The sequence below is a fragment of the Mixophyes fleayi genome, chromosome 4 (genome assembly GCF_038048845.1).
Source record: "Mixophyes fleayi isolate aMixFle1 chromosome 4, aMixFle1.hap1, whole genome shotgun sequence".
Lineage (NCBI taxonomy): Eukaryota > Metazoa > Chordata > Amphibia > Anura > Limnodynastidae > Mixophyes > Mixophyes fleayi.
In genome coordinates, this window is record NC_134405.1 from 99,952,677 (window position 1) to 99,966,979 (window position 14,303).

Consider the following 14,303-nt stretch of genomic DNA (forward strand, 5'->3'; position numbering starts at 1 on the left):
AACACTCCCCACCTATGCTGATGGACCTCAAGTAATATTACAAAGAAGAATGGGAGAAAATTGCAGTGTTCAGATGTGGCTTAGCTGGTAGAGACTTGTGCAAATAGCAGTTTTAACCGCAATGAGAGCCGTGAGTCTGAGCATTAAAACAAGGGGGATAAAGTAAAAAAACAATATTTATTATATATATATGAATGTGCATCAGCCATTGTATTTGCAAAGCAGTTCTACCCACTCAGGTAAATATTTTGGTCCATTTGTTCCACGGGTGACTTTTTAGAGGCTGTAAAAGGAGTGAATATTATTTGTACAAGATTCCTGTTTTCCAAATCCTACAACACAACTGATTGATATTTTAGTTCCAGGCCAGCGTTGTCTTGTGTTCATAATCCAAAACTGCAAAAAGGAAAATATTCTTTCATTAGCACAGTGTTAAATATCAGGGAAGGGTGCGATAGCAGAAGCAGAACATATTTTACCATTCATTGATCTATGACTAGATGGTTAGTACATGAAATATTAAAATACAGGTTTACATTTCTGGGGTTCCATTCTTAAGCAGTATTAGGGGCTCTCTAGTTTTTTTGTTTTTGCTTTTCTTTTAACTGAAAAGGGCTGTCTAGTTTAATATGGAGGCTGCAGATCGGTAGTCATTTGTTCCCCAACAATAATGCAGACACAAGTTACATAGACGTGAAAATGCCGATGCCCATCAAAGGGACAATGTGAAAATATAGACTTACTATATAATAGACATACCACATTCTCCACACGCTTTATGTCCGCCACATTCGAGTTGCGACTGTATAAAATCTCTCCAGTCATAATGATGTCACTTCCAATGGACAAAGAGATTGCCGATTTTAAGGCGGCAATGGTGGGACCCGCCGCCTGGATTACATTATACCATTTAAAACAGTTAATCTCACTTTTTCCATTGAAAGTGATGTCATTGACTGGAGAGATTTTATACAGTCGCAATTTACATGTGGCAGACATAAAACGTGTGGAGAATGTGGTATGTCTATCAGCATTTTCACGTCAATGTAACTTGTGTTGGCATTATTGTTGCTGAACATAAGTACTCCAACCCTGCCGATATATACATATTGCATCACCACAGTAACAGATATCTTGCATAGGTGACATGGGAGAGCATGCACCACTGCAAGGTATGAAAACCCAGTGCAACAAGCCCATTGCTAATGAGCAGTCTAGTATTATCGTCTGCCTAATCCCCATACTTATACCTTTATTTGGAAGCTATTTAAGGACAAAGATCCAAATGCTACACATAGACACCAGTTACAGAATGCTGTGATATTTGTATTTCTCTTTCATCCAGTCTGGGGGACACTGCTTACCATGGGTTGTGGAGGGAGCTTGGGGGAGTTGGCACCTAACTAGTTAAGTTTTAGTACTGCCGACAGACCCCTCCCCTCTACAATCCCCCTGGACTCTTCAGTTTTTTTTCAGGTGCCCTGGAGTTGGGCAGCGTTTTTTATAGCTAGTGTAATCTTAAAAAAATTTAGTGCTGGAGTGTGTTCTATGAGAGAGAACACACTCACAGCCAGCAGCGCAGGCATTCTCCTGTCAGATGGGAGCCAGAGGCTCTCACTGACAGGGAAACTTTCTAAAAGGGTGCCTAAACTGAGGAGTGACAAGCGGTCTCATGGACCGCTGCACTCCTCCAGCCTCCCCGATAACCGGCGCTGCCATGACAGGCATAGGATTTCGGGCCAGCAGCGCTACGGAGAAGAGGAGGAAGGGGGCTATACCACGGTTCCCCCCTCATGCATAGGAGGAGGGCGCCGGGTATGTCGCTGCGGAGACCTCTGTAAAGGGGTCTCCACTACCTGTCACGCTCCATTTTTTTTATTTTTTTCAACGATTGGAGCTATTGAAGGGGGGGGGGAGCTAATACATAGAGTTCCCCCCTCCTTCCACAGAGAGATGGTATATCCCAGTCTTTTGGCGCCAAAGGAAGCCCGGGAAGAGAGATCAGAGCTGAGGGAGCAGACACTGGACAGACTGCCGTGGACTTCTCTCCTTTATGGCCCTGGGCTGAGTATTGCCTTTAAACACTCATATTGTTTATTTTCTGTGGAAAAAAAGTAGGCTGTAAGGTTTACATTATAGTCTCCTGCTTGCCTACAAAACAATTGGTGTTTAATTTATTGCAAGTACAACTTTTATGATACAGATTAGTTGTTTCTTGTTATACAATTTGTTTTCTGCATACATATCTCTCTCTATTCTCTCTGTTACACAGCTAGATTAACCCATTAATCTGTGTGATTGGTGTGCCTTCCTTTATAAAAAAATGACAGATAAGGGAAAGGGCCCTATTGCAAAATATTTTACTTGCTCAAAATGTCAAGTTAAATTACCGTGTGGGCAGGGGGACCCTAAATTGGCCCTCTGTTCTGCCTGTGATGCAGGGGCTTCCACTGTGCGGACTCATCAGTCCACAGCCCCTCTGACGGAGGAGCCGGCCTGGGTGGCCTCCCTGACAGTCGGTTTCCTCCTTAACTCAGATGGTATTACAATCTAACCAATTGCTATCTAATATGGCTACTTCGGTGGCTTCTAGTAATAGCACTCAGCTGGGCCTCCCTGTTACTACAGGGTCTATTGGAGCGTCCTTACCAGGACCTTCCTCTTCTTTTTCTGACCAAAACACTCTCCACAGAAGCGACATGGTCCACAGCTTTCCTTAAAGGTTTAAATAAGCTTAACTTGTTGCTTGAGTCCCCAAACATCCCGTACGCTAAAAGGAAGAGACCTAGATCGAATAACCCTATCATGGTCCTTTCAGATTCTGAGGAATCTTCTGAGGATGAGGGGGCAGTGTATTCCGATTCTGACCAAGTTCAGTCTTCGGAACAGGAGGATAGTTCTAGAAACCAATTTGTTAATGATTTGGTTTTTGCAGTTAGACAAGCGTTAGACCTCCCAGAACCGGAGGATCCTACGCCTAGAGACAGAATTCTGTTCAAGAAAGCCAAAAGAAAGGCTTGCCGTTTTCCCCCTTCTAGGGAACTCGTAGATATTGCTGAAGCAGCATGGAAACAACCTGAGAAGAGGTTCTCAGTTCCCAAAAGATTCTCCTCCTTGTACCCCTTACAGGAGGAGGAGGTAGTTCGTTGGGAAAGTATCCCAAAAGTAGATGTGCCTATTGCACGTTTAGCAAAACACACCTTACTTCCAGCTCCTGGTTCAGCGTCCCTTCCGGATGCCAATGACCGGAAGGTTGAATCCCAACTGAAGTCTATCTTTGCGGCTGCAGGTTCGTCCTTTAGACCCACATTCGCTTCAGCTTGGGTGGCTAGAGCCATGGAAGTATGGGCAGACCAGCTGGCAGAGGCCTTACAGGGTTCTGAATTACTCCCCTTGGCCTTGCACTTAAAAGAGGCATCGGGGGTACATTTATGAGGCGGCTCAAAATTCAGCGGCTGTCTCCTCTATACAGGCTGCATCCGTTTCAGCTAGAAGAACTCTATGGCTGAAATCCTGGGAAGGAGATGCAGAATCAAAAAAATCTGTTGAAATCATTCCTTTTTCAGCAGCAGGTTTGTTTGGACCGGAATTAGATACCTTAATATCCCAGGCTACGGGGGGCAAGAGTACTTCCTTGCCGGTTTTCCCAGGTAGAAGCAAAAAACCCCGGTTCAGCTCCTTCCGTCAGCCCTTTCGAGGATCCTCCTTGTCCAGAGGACAGTCGTTTAGGGGTAAACAGCCAAATGCCCGAGGCTCCTCCTCTAGAGGAAGATCCTCTTTTTCGGCCAGGCGCCAGGCCTCCAGGACTCAGGAGAAGCCTGCGTCCTGACGACCACTTGGTTCCCCGGGGGGAAACCCCAGTGGGAGGTCGTCTGTCTCTTTTTCTTCAACAGTGGACAGAGTCCTCCCAGGACCCCTGGATTCGAGGCATTATATCAGGGGGATACAGGATAGACCTGCTGGGTCCCAGACCCCATCGGTTCTTCGTAACCCCCCTACCCCGAGATCCATCCAGAAGACAAGCAATACAGGATTGTGTCGCTTCTCTTCTCTCTCAGAAGGTTATCTGCAGGGTTCCAGAATTCCAAAAGACACAGGGTTTTTATTCAAACCTGTTCCTTGTGAAGAAGCCGGACGGCTCCTTCCGACCCATTTTAAACCTAAAGTCACTCAATGTACACCTAAGGGTAGACAGATTTCGGATGGAATCTCTGAGGTCGGTCATAAACGGATTGGAGAAGGATCAATTTATGGCTTCCATAGACATAAAAGATGCATACCTCCACATTCCCATTTGGAAGGGCCATCAGTCCCTCCTCAGATTCACTGTAGGACCCTCCCATTATCAGTTCCGGGCCCTCCCCTTCGGCCTCTCCACAGCACCGAGGGTTTTCACAAAAGTCATGTCGGTTATGGCAGCTCGTCTGCACCTTCTGGGCATTCAGGTCGTGCCTTATCTGGACGACCTGCTCTTCAAGTCCTCCTCAGAGAGTTGTTTGCGTTATCACTTATCTCTTGCCTTGGCGATTCTCAGGAGCCACGGATGGCTCATCAACTTGAAGAAATCTCAGATGGTCCCGTGTCAGCGCATGGTTTTCTTGGGCCTCATCATGGACACCAGCCAACAAAAGGTGTTCCTGCCTGTCGAAAAGGCCACCTCAATTCAGAGTATAACCTCCCAGGTCTTGTCCTCTCCCAGACCCTCAATCCATTTGTGCATGCGGTTGCTGGGAAAGATGGTGGCCTCCTTCGAGACCATTCCCTTTGCTCGAGCCCGCTCTCGCTGTTTTCAGTGGGATCTGTTAACAAAGTGGTCAGGATCCCACCTACGTCTGGACCTACAGAAGATCTCTCTATCCCCGAGGTCCAGGGAATCCCTCCAGTGGTGGCTGATTCAGGATCACTTAACAGTGGGCAGATCCTTCTCTCCGGGGGCGTGGGTCATAGCAACGACAGACGCCAGCCTGAAAGGTTGGGGGGCGGTAATCCTTCACCCCCGGCTTCAAGGCCTTTGGTCGGTTCAGGAATCATCCCTATCCATAAATGTGTTGGAACTGAAGGCTATTCTCCTAGCCCTCAAAGGAGGACAATCCCTCCTCCAGGGCCACCCTGACAGAATTCAATCCGACAATGCCACGGCTGTAGCATATGTCAACAGACAGGGAGGAACCAGGAGTGCAGCAGCAATGAAAATTGCAGCCCAGATTTTGTCTTGGGCAGAACTTCATGTTCCGGCAATATCGGCTGTATTCATTCCAGGAATACGCAACTGGGAAGCAGACTATCTCAGTCGCAACCAGATGATGCCGGGGGAGTGGTCTCTGCATCCGGAAGTGTTTCAGTCCCTGGTTCAGAGGTGGGGCCTTCCGGACATAGATCTCATGGCCTCCAGACACAACAGGAAGGTTCCCAGGTTTTGCGCAAGGTCAAGAGACCCCTTAGCCGTGGCAATAGACGTCATGACCATGCCATGGGAGTTCAGGATGGGGTATCTATTTCCTCCTATCTCCATGCTTCCTCGCATCCTAAGACGGGTCAGGCAGGGGGTCCATTCCTACACCAGAATTTACCTCAGCTCAGTTTAACGGCATGGCTGTTGAAGCCAGCCTCTGGAGAGCTAGAGGTTTCTCTCCAGATGTGGTGAACACCCTCATGCGAGCCAGAAAACCAGTTTCAGCTCGCATCTATCACAGGATTTGGAGAGCTTATATTAGATGGTGCGAAAGTAGGACTTGCCACTCATCCTCCTTTCGCCTCACTCGCTTGTTAGCGTTCCTTCAGGATGGCCTGGAGGCAGGTCTCAGGTTAGGTTCCCTAAAGGTCCAGGTATCGGCACTTTCGTTTTTTTTCCATAAGAAATTAGCCGATTTACCGGATATCAGGACTTTTCTCCAGGGAGTACTGCATATTCAGCCTCCCTATGTTCAGCCGACAGCACCATGGGATCTCAATCTGGTACTGGAAATGCTTAAAGGGCCTCCTTTTGAGCCCTTGCGTGTGTCAGAATTAAAGTGGTTGACCTGGAAGGTCCTCTTTCTTTAGCCATCGCTTCTGCTCGAAGAGTTTCGGAATTAGGAGCCTTGTCCTGTCGGGAACCATATTTGGTTTTCCACGAGGACAGAGCGGTCCTAAGAACCCTTCCTTCCTTCCTTCGTTCCGAAGGTAGTTTCGGCTTTTCACCTTAACCAAGACATTGTAGTCCCGGCCTTTTCATCCTCTTCCCAATCTGATCTCCAGACTATGGAAAAGTTGGATGTGGTTAGGGCTCTGCGCATCTATGTAAAAAGAACTTCACAAATTAGACGTACAGATTCTTTGTTTGTCCTCTATGATGCTAATAAGAGAGGCTGGCCAGCCTCAAAACAGTCCATCGCTAGATGGATTACGGCAACGATTAGACATGCTTACATAAAGGCTAACCGTCCTGTGCCAGAGAGACTTACGGCCCATTCCACCAGATCGGCAGGGGCGTCGTGGGCAGCGAGAAATGGGGCTTCTGCGGACCAGCTTTGCAGAGCAGCCACCTGGTCCTCTGTCCACACGTTTACAAAATTTTACCAATTTAATGTATTTGCATCTACGGATGCAGATTTCGCTCGTAATGCTTTGCGAGCGGGATTTTCAGAGTAGTCCCACCCTTAAGGGGCTGCTTTATAACGTCCCCATGGTAAGCAGTGTCCCCCAGACTGGATGAAAGCGAAAAGAGGATTTATGTACTTACGTTAAATCCGTTTCTCTGACTCCGTCTGGGGGACACTGCGATCCCTCCCTTCTTCTGTTCTTCTGTGTGCTCTTGTTTGACTGGCCTTACTCCTAGGGCTTTTTTAATAAACTGAAGAGTCCAGGGGGATTGTAGAGGGGAGGGGTCTGTCGGCAGTACTAAAACTTAACTAGTTAGGTGCCAACTCCCCCAAGCTCCCTCCACAACCCATGGTAAGCAGTGTCCCCCAGACGGAATCAGAGAAACGGATTTAACGTAAGTACATAAATCCTCTTATCCCAATGCCCTTCCTTATACAGTGTTAGAGTTGTATCTATGGTTGCATTTTAGGCTCAGGTTTGCATTTGCATGGACCTTGGGTAGGTTAAACATACAATTCCTCTTACACACAACACTCTTAAAGGGGGGGGAGAGATAGCATTCAGTTATGTGACGAAACGAGTGTGATAACCCTGTAACCATTCTGTTTCTCGTCTCACATAATGTGGATTATAGTACTTTTTATAGCCATTGCTTTTGTTCCTCAGCTCACAACTGCATTGTCCAATTACATGTGGTTAAGGGGACATTGTAGTTCAATGTAAATATGTATATTGTGTTTTATATATTGATGACTTGCAGTAATGTTATTCATTGTCTTTAAACTGAAGCCAGGAGGGTTATGGGTAAAGATCAGGTGGTGTCCAGGATACAGGTGAGAGGGCTGGAGCTGCATTCATTCTCCCCCCTCCTTCCTCTACAGGAAGCATGGAACATCTGGGGACCCTGTGACATCACAAAGTAGTGGAAGGGGTTAATTTTAGGTGGGGCTCACTTCTACCTTATCTTCGGAAGCCAATTAGTATCAATTGTTCTCCTTAGGACTAGTCCAGACGTTCTGTCTGCATCCCAGCAGGGGGGGGGGGGTGTTTATTCTGGGATTTCATTCATGAAGAGTGTAAGACTGGTTTTGAGTTGTCGTTCTCTACTATAGTCTATATATGCAGCTGAGAGAGATCCATGGGTCATGAAGTCTGGACAGCCAGGTGACTATAACTCCTTAAACTAGTGGGGTAAGGGAGAGATGATGTGGTAAACCTGCCTGACATTTATTTATTGTGTGTACATAATATTCTAGTGTTTGTATGACAATAAATATACTGGTGTATTTCTCTTTCATCCAGTCTGGGGGAACACTGCTTACCATGGGTTGTGGAGGGGAGCACGGGAGTTGGCACCTAGCTAGTTAATCTTTAGCACTGCTGACAGACCCCTCTCCCCTCTACAATCCCCCCGCCTCTTCCTCCTCAGTTTTTTTTTTAGGTGCCCATGGAGTTGGGCAGTGTTTTAGCGTCTGCATGTATTTTTTACTTTAATTTTATTTCATTTCATTATTTTAACTTTTATATAGGTGGCAGACATGGGAGTGTGTTCTATTATAGAGAACACACTCACAGCAGAGGCTCTCACTGACAGGGAGAGAAGAATGGGGTGCCTGAATAGTGAGTGACAAGGGGTCTCCCCGATAACCGTGCGGAGGCTGCCACACTAGATAGCAACTGACTGGATTGTAAAACCATCTGTGCTAAAGAGGACTGTGTCAGGGAGGCCACCCAGGCAGGTTCCTCCGCAGCATTTATTAAGGGTTTGGATAAACTAAACCAGTTACTTGAATCCCCAAACATCCCGCCTGCTAAAAGGAAGCGGCCTAGATCCGCTGATACCATTACGGTCCTTTCAGACTCTGAGGGGTTTTCAGAAGAGGAGGGGGAAATAAATTCTGATTCTGTCCAGGTTCAACCTTTGGAACAGGAAGAAAACACTAAAAGCCAATTTATTGATGATTTGGTTTTAGCGGTGAGACAAGCGTTGGACCTCCCAGAACCGGAGACAGAAGTCTCTTTAAGAAGGCCAAAAGGAAGGCTATCCGTTTCCCCCTTCTGTAGAACTCAGAGATATTGCAGAGGGAGCCTGGAAACAGCCTGATAGAAGGTTCTCTGTTCCCAGAAGGTTCTCTTCCCTATATCCGTTGCAGGAGGAAGATGTGGCTCGCTGGGAGAGTATTCCCAAAGTGGATATTCCAGTAGCCCGTTTGGCCAAACACACTTTACTACCAGTGCCAGGTTCAGCAACTCTGCAGGATGCCAATGATCGCAGAGTGGAATCCCAGCTGAAATCTATATTTGTGGCTGTGGGTTCTTCCTTTAGACCAACATTTGCTTCAGCTTGGGTTGCTAGAGCCATGGAAGCATGGGCAGACCAACTGGCAGAGGCCTTACAGGACTCTGATTTACTTCCCCTGGCTTGCATTTGAAAGGGGCATCGGGGTACCTTTATGAGGCGGCCCAGAACACAGCACAGGGGGGGGGGGGGGGGGGGCGCAAAACTCCTCGGGTCAGCTCCTTTCGTCGGCCCTTTAGGGGGATCTCCTTGCCTAGAGGACAGTCATTTAGAGGTAGACAACCAAATTCTCCCGGCTCCTCTGTCAGGGGTAGATCCTCGTTTGCAGCTAGGCGCCAGGCATCCAAGACACAGGAGAAGCCTGCGTCCTGACGACCACTCTATCCGGAAGTGGCGCCAGTGGGGGGACGTCTGTCTCTGTTTCGGGAACAATGGGCAGCGTCATCCCAAGACCCTTGGATTGGGGACATTATATCAAGGGGGTACATGATAGACCTGCTGGGTCCGGTACCACATAGTTTCTTTGTAACCCCCCTACCCCGAGATCCAACAAGAAGACAGGCAATACAGACTTGTGTCGCCTCTCTTCTTTCGCAAAGAGTCATCTGCAGGGTCCCAGACAACCAGAAGGGACAGGGCTTTTATTAAAATCTGTTTCTGGTCAGGAAGCCGGACGGGTCCTTTCGACCCATTTTAAACCTAAAGAACCTCAATGTGCACTTACGGGTGGACAGATTTCGGATGGAATCCCTGAGGTCGGTAATAAACGGCTTAGTAAAGGATCAGTTTATGGCTTTCATAGACATAAAGGATGCATACCTCCACGTTCCCATTTGGAGCGACCATCAGTCTCTCCTAAGATTCACAGTGGGCTTCGCCCACTATCAGTTTTGGGCCCTTCCCTTCAGCCTCTCCACAGCTCCGAGGGTCTTCACGAAGATCATGTCGGTCATGGCAGTGTGTCTTCACTTAAAGGGAGTTCAGGTCGTGCCTTATTTGGACGATCTGCTCATCAAATCCTCCTCTGAGATTTGCTTACGTTAGCACTTATCCCTCACCTTGGCAGTCCTCGAGAGCCATGGGTGGCTGATCGACTTAAAGAAATCCCAGATGGTTCTGTGTCAACGCATGGTCTTCCTGGGACTTATCATGGATACCAGTCGGCGGAAGGTGTTCCTGCCTACGGAGAAGATCAGTTCTATCCGGGCTATAACAACTCAGGTCTTGTAATCTCCCAATCCCTCAATTCATTTGTGCATGAGGTTGCTTGGGAAGATGGTGGCCTCCTTCGAGATGATCCCCTTCGGTCGGGCTCATTCTTGATGCTTCCAGTGGGATCTGTTACGGAAATGGTCAGGATCCCACATACACTTGGATCTCCAGAGGATCTCGCTGTCTCCGGGGGCGAAAGAATCGCTCCAGTGGTGGCTGAATCAGGATCACATGTCGGTGGGCAGGTCTTTCGCTCCATGGTCATGGATCATAGCCACGACAGATGCCAGCCTGAGAGGTTGGGGGGCGGTAATCCTGCACCTCCGGCTCCAGGGACTTTGGTCGGTTCAGGAATCAGCCTTATCAATAAATGTGTTGGAGTTGAAGGCAATTCTTTTAGCCCTTCGGGGGGCCCAGTCCCTCCTCTAGGGCCACCCTGTCAGAGTTCAGTCCGACAATGCCACGGCTGTGGCATATGTCAACAGGCAGGGAGGAACCAGGAGTGCAACTGCAATGGAAATTGCAGCTCAGATTTTTGTTTGGGCAGAACAGTATATCCCAGCAATTTCGCCAGTATTCATTCCAGGAATAAAGAATTGGGAGGCCGATTACCTAAGTCGAAATCAAATGATGCCGGGGGAGTGGTCACTCTATCCAGAAGTATTTCAGTCTCTAGTTCAGAGGTGGGGTCTTCCGGATATAGATCTCATGGCCTCCAGACACAACAAAAAAGTTCACAGGTTTTGCGCAAGGGCAAGAGACCCCTTAGCGGTGGCAGGGGACGTCATGACGATGTCATGGGAGTTCAGGTTGGGATACCTGTTTCCCCCGATTCCCATGCTTCCTCGCGTGCTCAGACGAGTAAGGCAAAGCGGTCTGCCGGTAATTCTAATAGCTCCCTCATGGCCACGCAGAGTGTGGTACGCGGACATAATCTCTATGGCGGTAGAACAAGGATTTCGTCTTCCGTCACGAGACGACCTTCTTCAGGGTCCCTTCCGTCACCAGAATTTACCTCAGCTCAGTTTAACGGCATGGCTGTTGAAGCCAGCCTCTGGAGGGCTAGGGGTTTTTCCTCCAGTGTAGTGAACACTATGATGCGAGCTCGAAAGCCAGTTTCAGCTCGCATCTATCATCGAATCTGGAGAGCTTATATCAGATGGTGTGAAATAAGGACATGTCACACGTCCTCCTTTCGTCTCCCTCGCTTATTGGCTTTTCTTCAGGATGGGCTCGAAGCAGGGCTTCGTTTAGGTTCCCTAAAAGTTCAGGTATCGGCACTTTCAGTCTTTTTTTTCACCTGAAATTAGCAGATTTGCCAGATATCAAGACTTTTCTTCAGGGTTCTTACATATTCAACCTCCCTATGTTCTGCCTACAGCACCATGGGATCTTAACCTGGTACTGACATGCTTAAAAGGCCTCCTTTTGAGCCTTTACTTGAGGCAGATTTTAGGTGTTTGACCTGGAAGGTTGTTTTTCTTTTAACGATTGCATCGGCATGTAGGGTATCGGAATTGGGCGCTCAATCTTGCCGGTAACCATATCTGGTTTTTCACGAGGACAGAGCGGTTTTGAGAACGATCCCCTCTTTTGTTCCAAAAGTGGTGTCATCCTTCCATTTCAACCAGGAAATTGTAGTTCCGTTTTTTCATCTACTTCTCAGTCTGATCTGCAGTCTATAGAAAAGTTAGATGTGGTTAGGGCTCTCTGTATTTATGTAAAAAGAACATCTCAAATTAGACGAACCGATTCCCTGTTTGTCCTCTATGATTCTAATAAAAGAGGCTGGCCAGCCTCTAAACAGTCCATTGCAAGATGGATTACGGCAACTATTAAGCAGGCTTACATAAGAGCTAACCTTCCAGTGCCAGAGAGACTTACGGCCCATTCCACCAGATTGGTAGGGGCGTCATGGGCAGCAAGAAATGGGGCTTCTGCTGATCAGCTTTGCAGGGCAGCCACATGGTCTTCTATCCACACATTTACCAAATTCTATCAATTTAATGTATTCGCTTCCGGGGATGCAAATTTCGCTCGTAGTGCTCTACGAGCGGGGCTTTCAGAGCGGTCCCACCCTTAGGGGGCTGCTTTAGAACGTCCCCATGGTAAGCAGTGTCCCCCAGACTGGATGAAAGAGAAAAGAGGATTTATGTACTTACGTTAAATCCGTTTCTCCGATTCCGTCTGGGGGACACTGCGATCCCTCCCTTCTGCCTTTCCTCTGTGTGCTCTTGGTTGATTGACCTATCTCCTTGGGGCTTTTTAAATTAACTGAGGAGGAAGAGGCGGGGGGATTGTAGAGGGGAGGGGTCTGTCAGCAGTGCTAAAGATTAACTAGCTAGGTGCCAACTCCCGTGCTCCCCTCCACAACCCATGGTAAGCAGTGTCCCCCAGAAGGAATCAGAGAAACGGATTTAACGTAAGTATATAAATCCTCTTTTTTTATAACTGCATTTGCCCGAGTGACTATACAAATCCTAGAATGTACTGGGTAGACTTCCCTGGCATAGGAAGGCACCAGTGGGTGGCCAGCCAGCGTGAAGTGGGTAGCATTGGGCCAGATAAACCTGGTATCTTCACAGGTTATCATACACAAGTCTGTGAAATACTAACTAATCTCCAGTAGTGTTGAACTGGATGGGAGATATATCTTACTAAGCTGAAATGTACACAAACCGGTGAATTTTCACAATTTATTTAGTCAAACCCGTGTTTGTGTCACTGCATGCCTGACTGAGTAAAATGCTACAAAGCCAAATTGAGGGCAAACTAGGAAGATGTCTGTCAAAGTATACTTACTGTACTACATTAAACAATGTTCTTGCTTTGTCAAAGCTCTTCTGGCATCAAAGTGGGAAACCATCTCCTCTTCACCATAAGCCACACTTTCCCTCCCCCCTCTCGAGATGGGGATTTCCATTCCATCTACTGATGGGCCATGAAGGCCAGTCCCATAAGATTAAGACACCAGATCAAGGAACCACTTTGCTATGAACTTTAGGAATACCAATGCCCTTGACATTGTTGTCAACAAATACTGCAGAGGCCGCAAGACCAATATTCCCCACGGCTTCATGGACACAAACATGAGAAACTCAGATAAAAGCTCCCAAATTCACTATTCCAGGACCCCACTGGTGCATACAGCTGATTTACCTGTGACACCTGGAAAGGATTATTTGGGACTCTGAGTTCACTGTGCCTGCTGAAGCCTTCGAAGGGTCGTTACCGTCTACCTCGTGACCTGAGAGGCAATCTATAACCTATAGGTCTTAATATTTTCCGGGTCACTCCTCAGGTCACGACGCAGACGATCTCTTAGTTAGGTTACAAGATTCAAGCATTTATGTTGAGATTACGTTATCTAGTTTCATTGCTTGTATTAGCTTACAGTTCTTGTTCAATGTTGTCTATTGACCTCATTTGTTTATCTGACCTAATGTTCCTTAAATGCATTTTATTGTATTTCTTCTTCACTTGTCTCTCCCACTTAAATGTTTCTAAAAGCACGTACACATGTCTATCTGCTCGCAATACCTAGAATTTTCCCCAGAGTAAGTGTCCCCACTGCTACACAACCACCCTCCACACTCCCCACGTACACAGGGTGTACTGGTTTCAATTTTTGGAAGACATGTCTTGCCAGTCAAGCTGTCTTCTCCCCTTTCATTCCCCTACTAACCCCTCCCTCCCTCCCTCTCCCTGTCCTTTCTGCCTCAGCCTGCCACCTTACTACTCCTATATTACTGCAAATTATCTTGGTTTAACTTCCACTGGTACCAACCATGACTTGGTTCTAACCAGAAATGTTAACGGTCTCAACACTACGCAAAAACATACTATATTATTCCAATACTTTAAAGGTCACTCTCCACAGATTGTAATGTTGCAAGAAACGCACTTTCAGCATACTCACCCAAACCTACAATGTAAAAACTACCCTAAGGTATACTACACTACATCTTCTCAGAAAGTCAAGGGTACAGCTATCCTACTCCACCACACTCTCCCACTAACAATTGACTCATCTTATGCAGATCCTCAAGGACAATTGATCATTCTACCTGGTTCCCTCCTTCACACACCCTAGCCACTGTATGCTCCCAATACTTCTCAAAACACCTTTTTCACTCAATTCTTTTCCAGACTCTCAAGAACTGGAGTTGGAAGAGTAATACTAGGAGGCAACTTTAATACCATCTTGAAT

General features: G+C 47.2%; 1 protein-coding gene across 1 annotated transcript in view; it reads right to left on the bottom strand.

Annotated features, from left to right (window-relative positions):
• Window positions 1-158: 158 nt before the first annotated feature.
• Window positions 159-14,303, bottom strand: part of TUBGCP4 (tubulin gamma complex component 4) — a 63,734-nt gene continuing 49,589 nt past the window's right edge. The window contains exon 18 of the mRNA XM_075207884.1: window positions 159-396. Within this exon, the coding sequence (XP_075063985.1) occupies window positions 384-396 (13 nt within the window). The 3' untranslated portion in view covers window positions 159-383. The remainder of the gene's footprint in view (window positions 397-14,303) is intronic.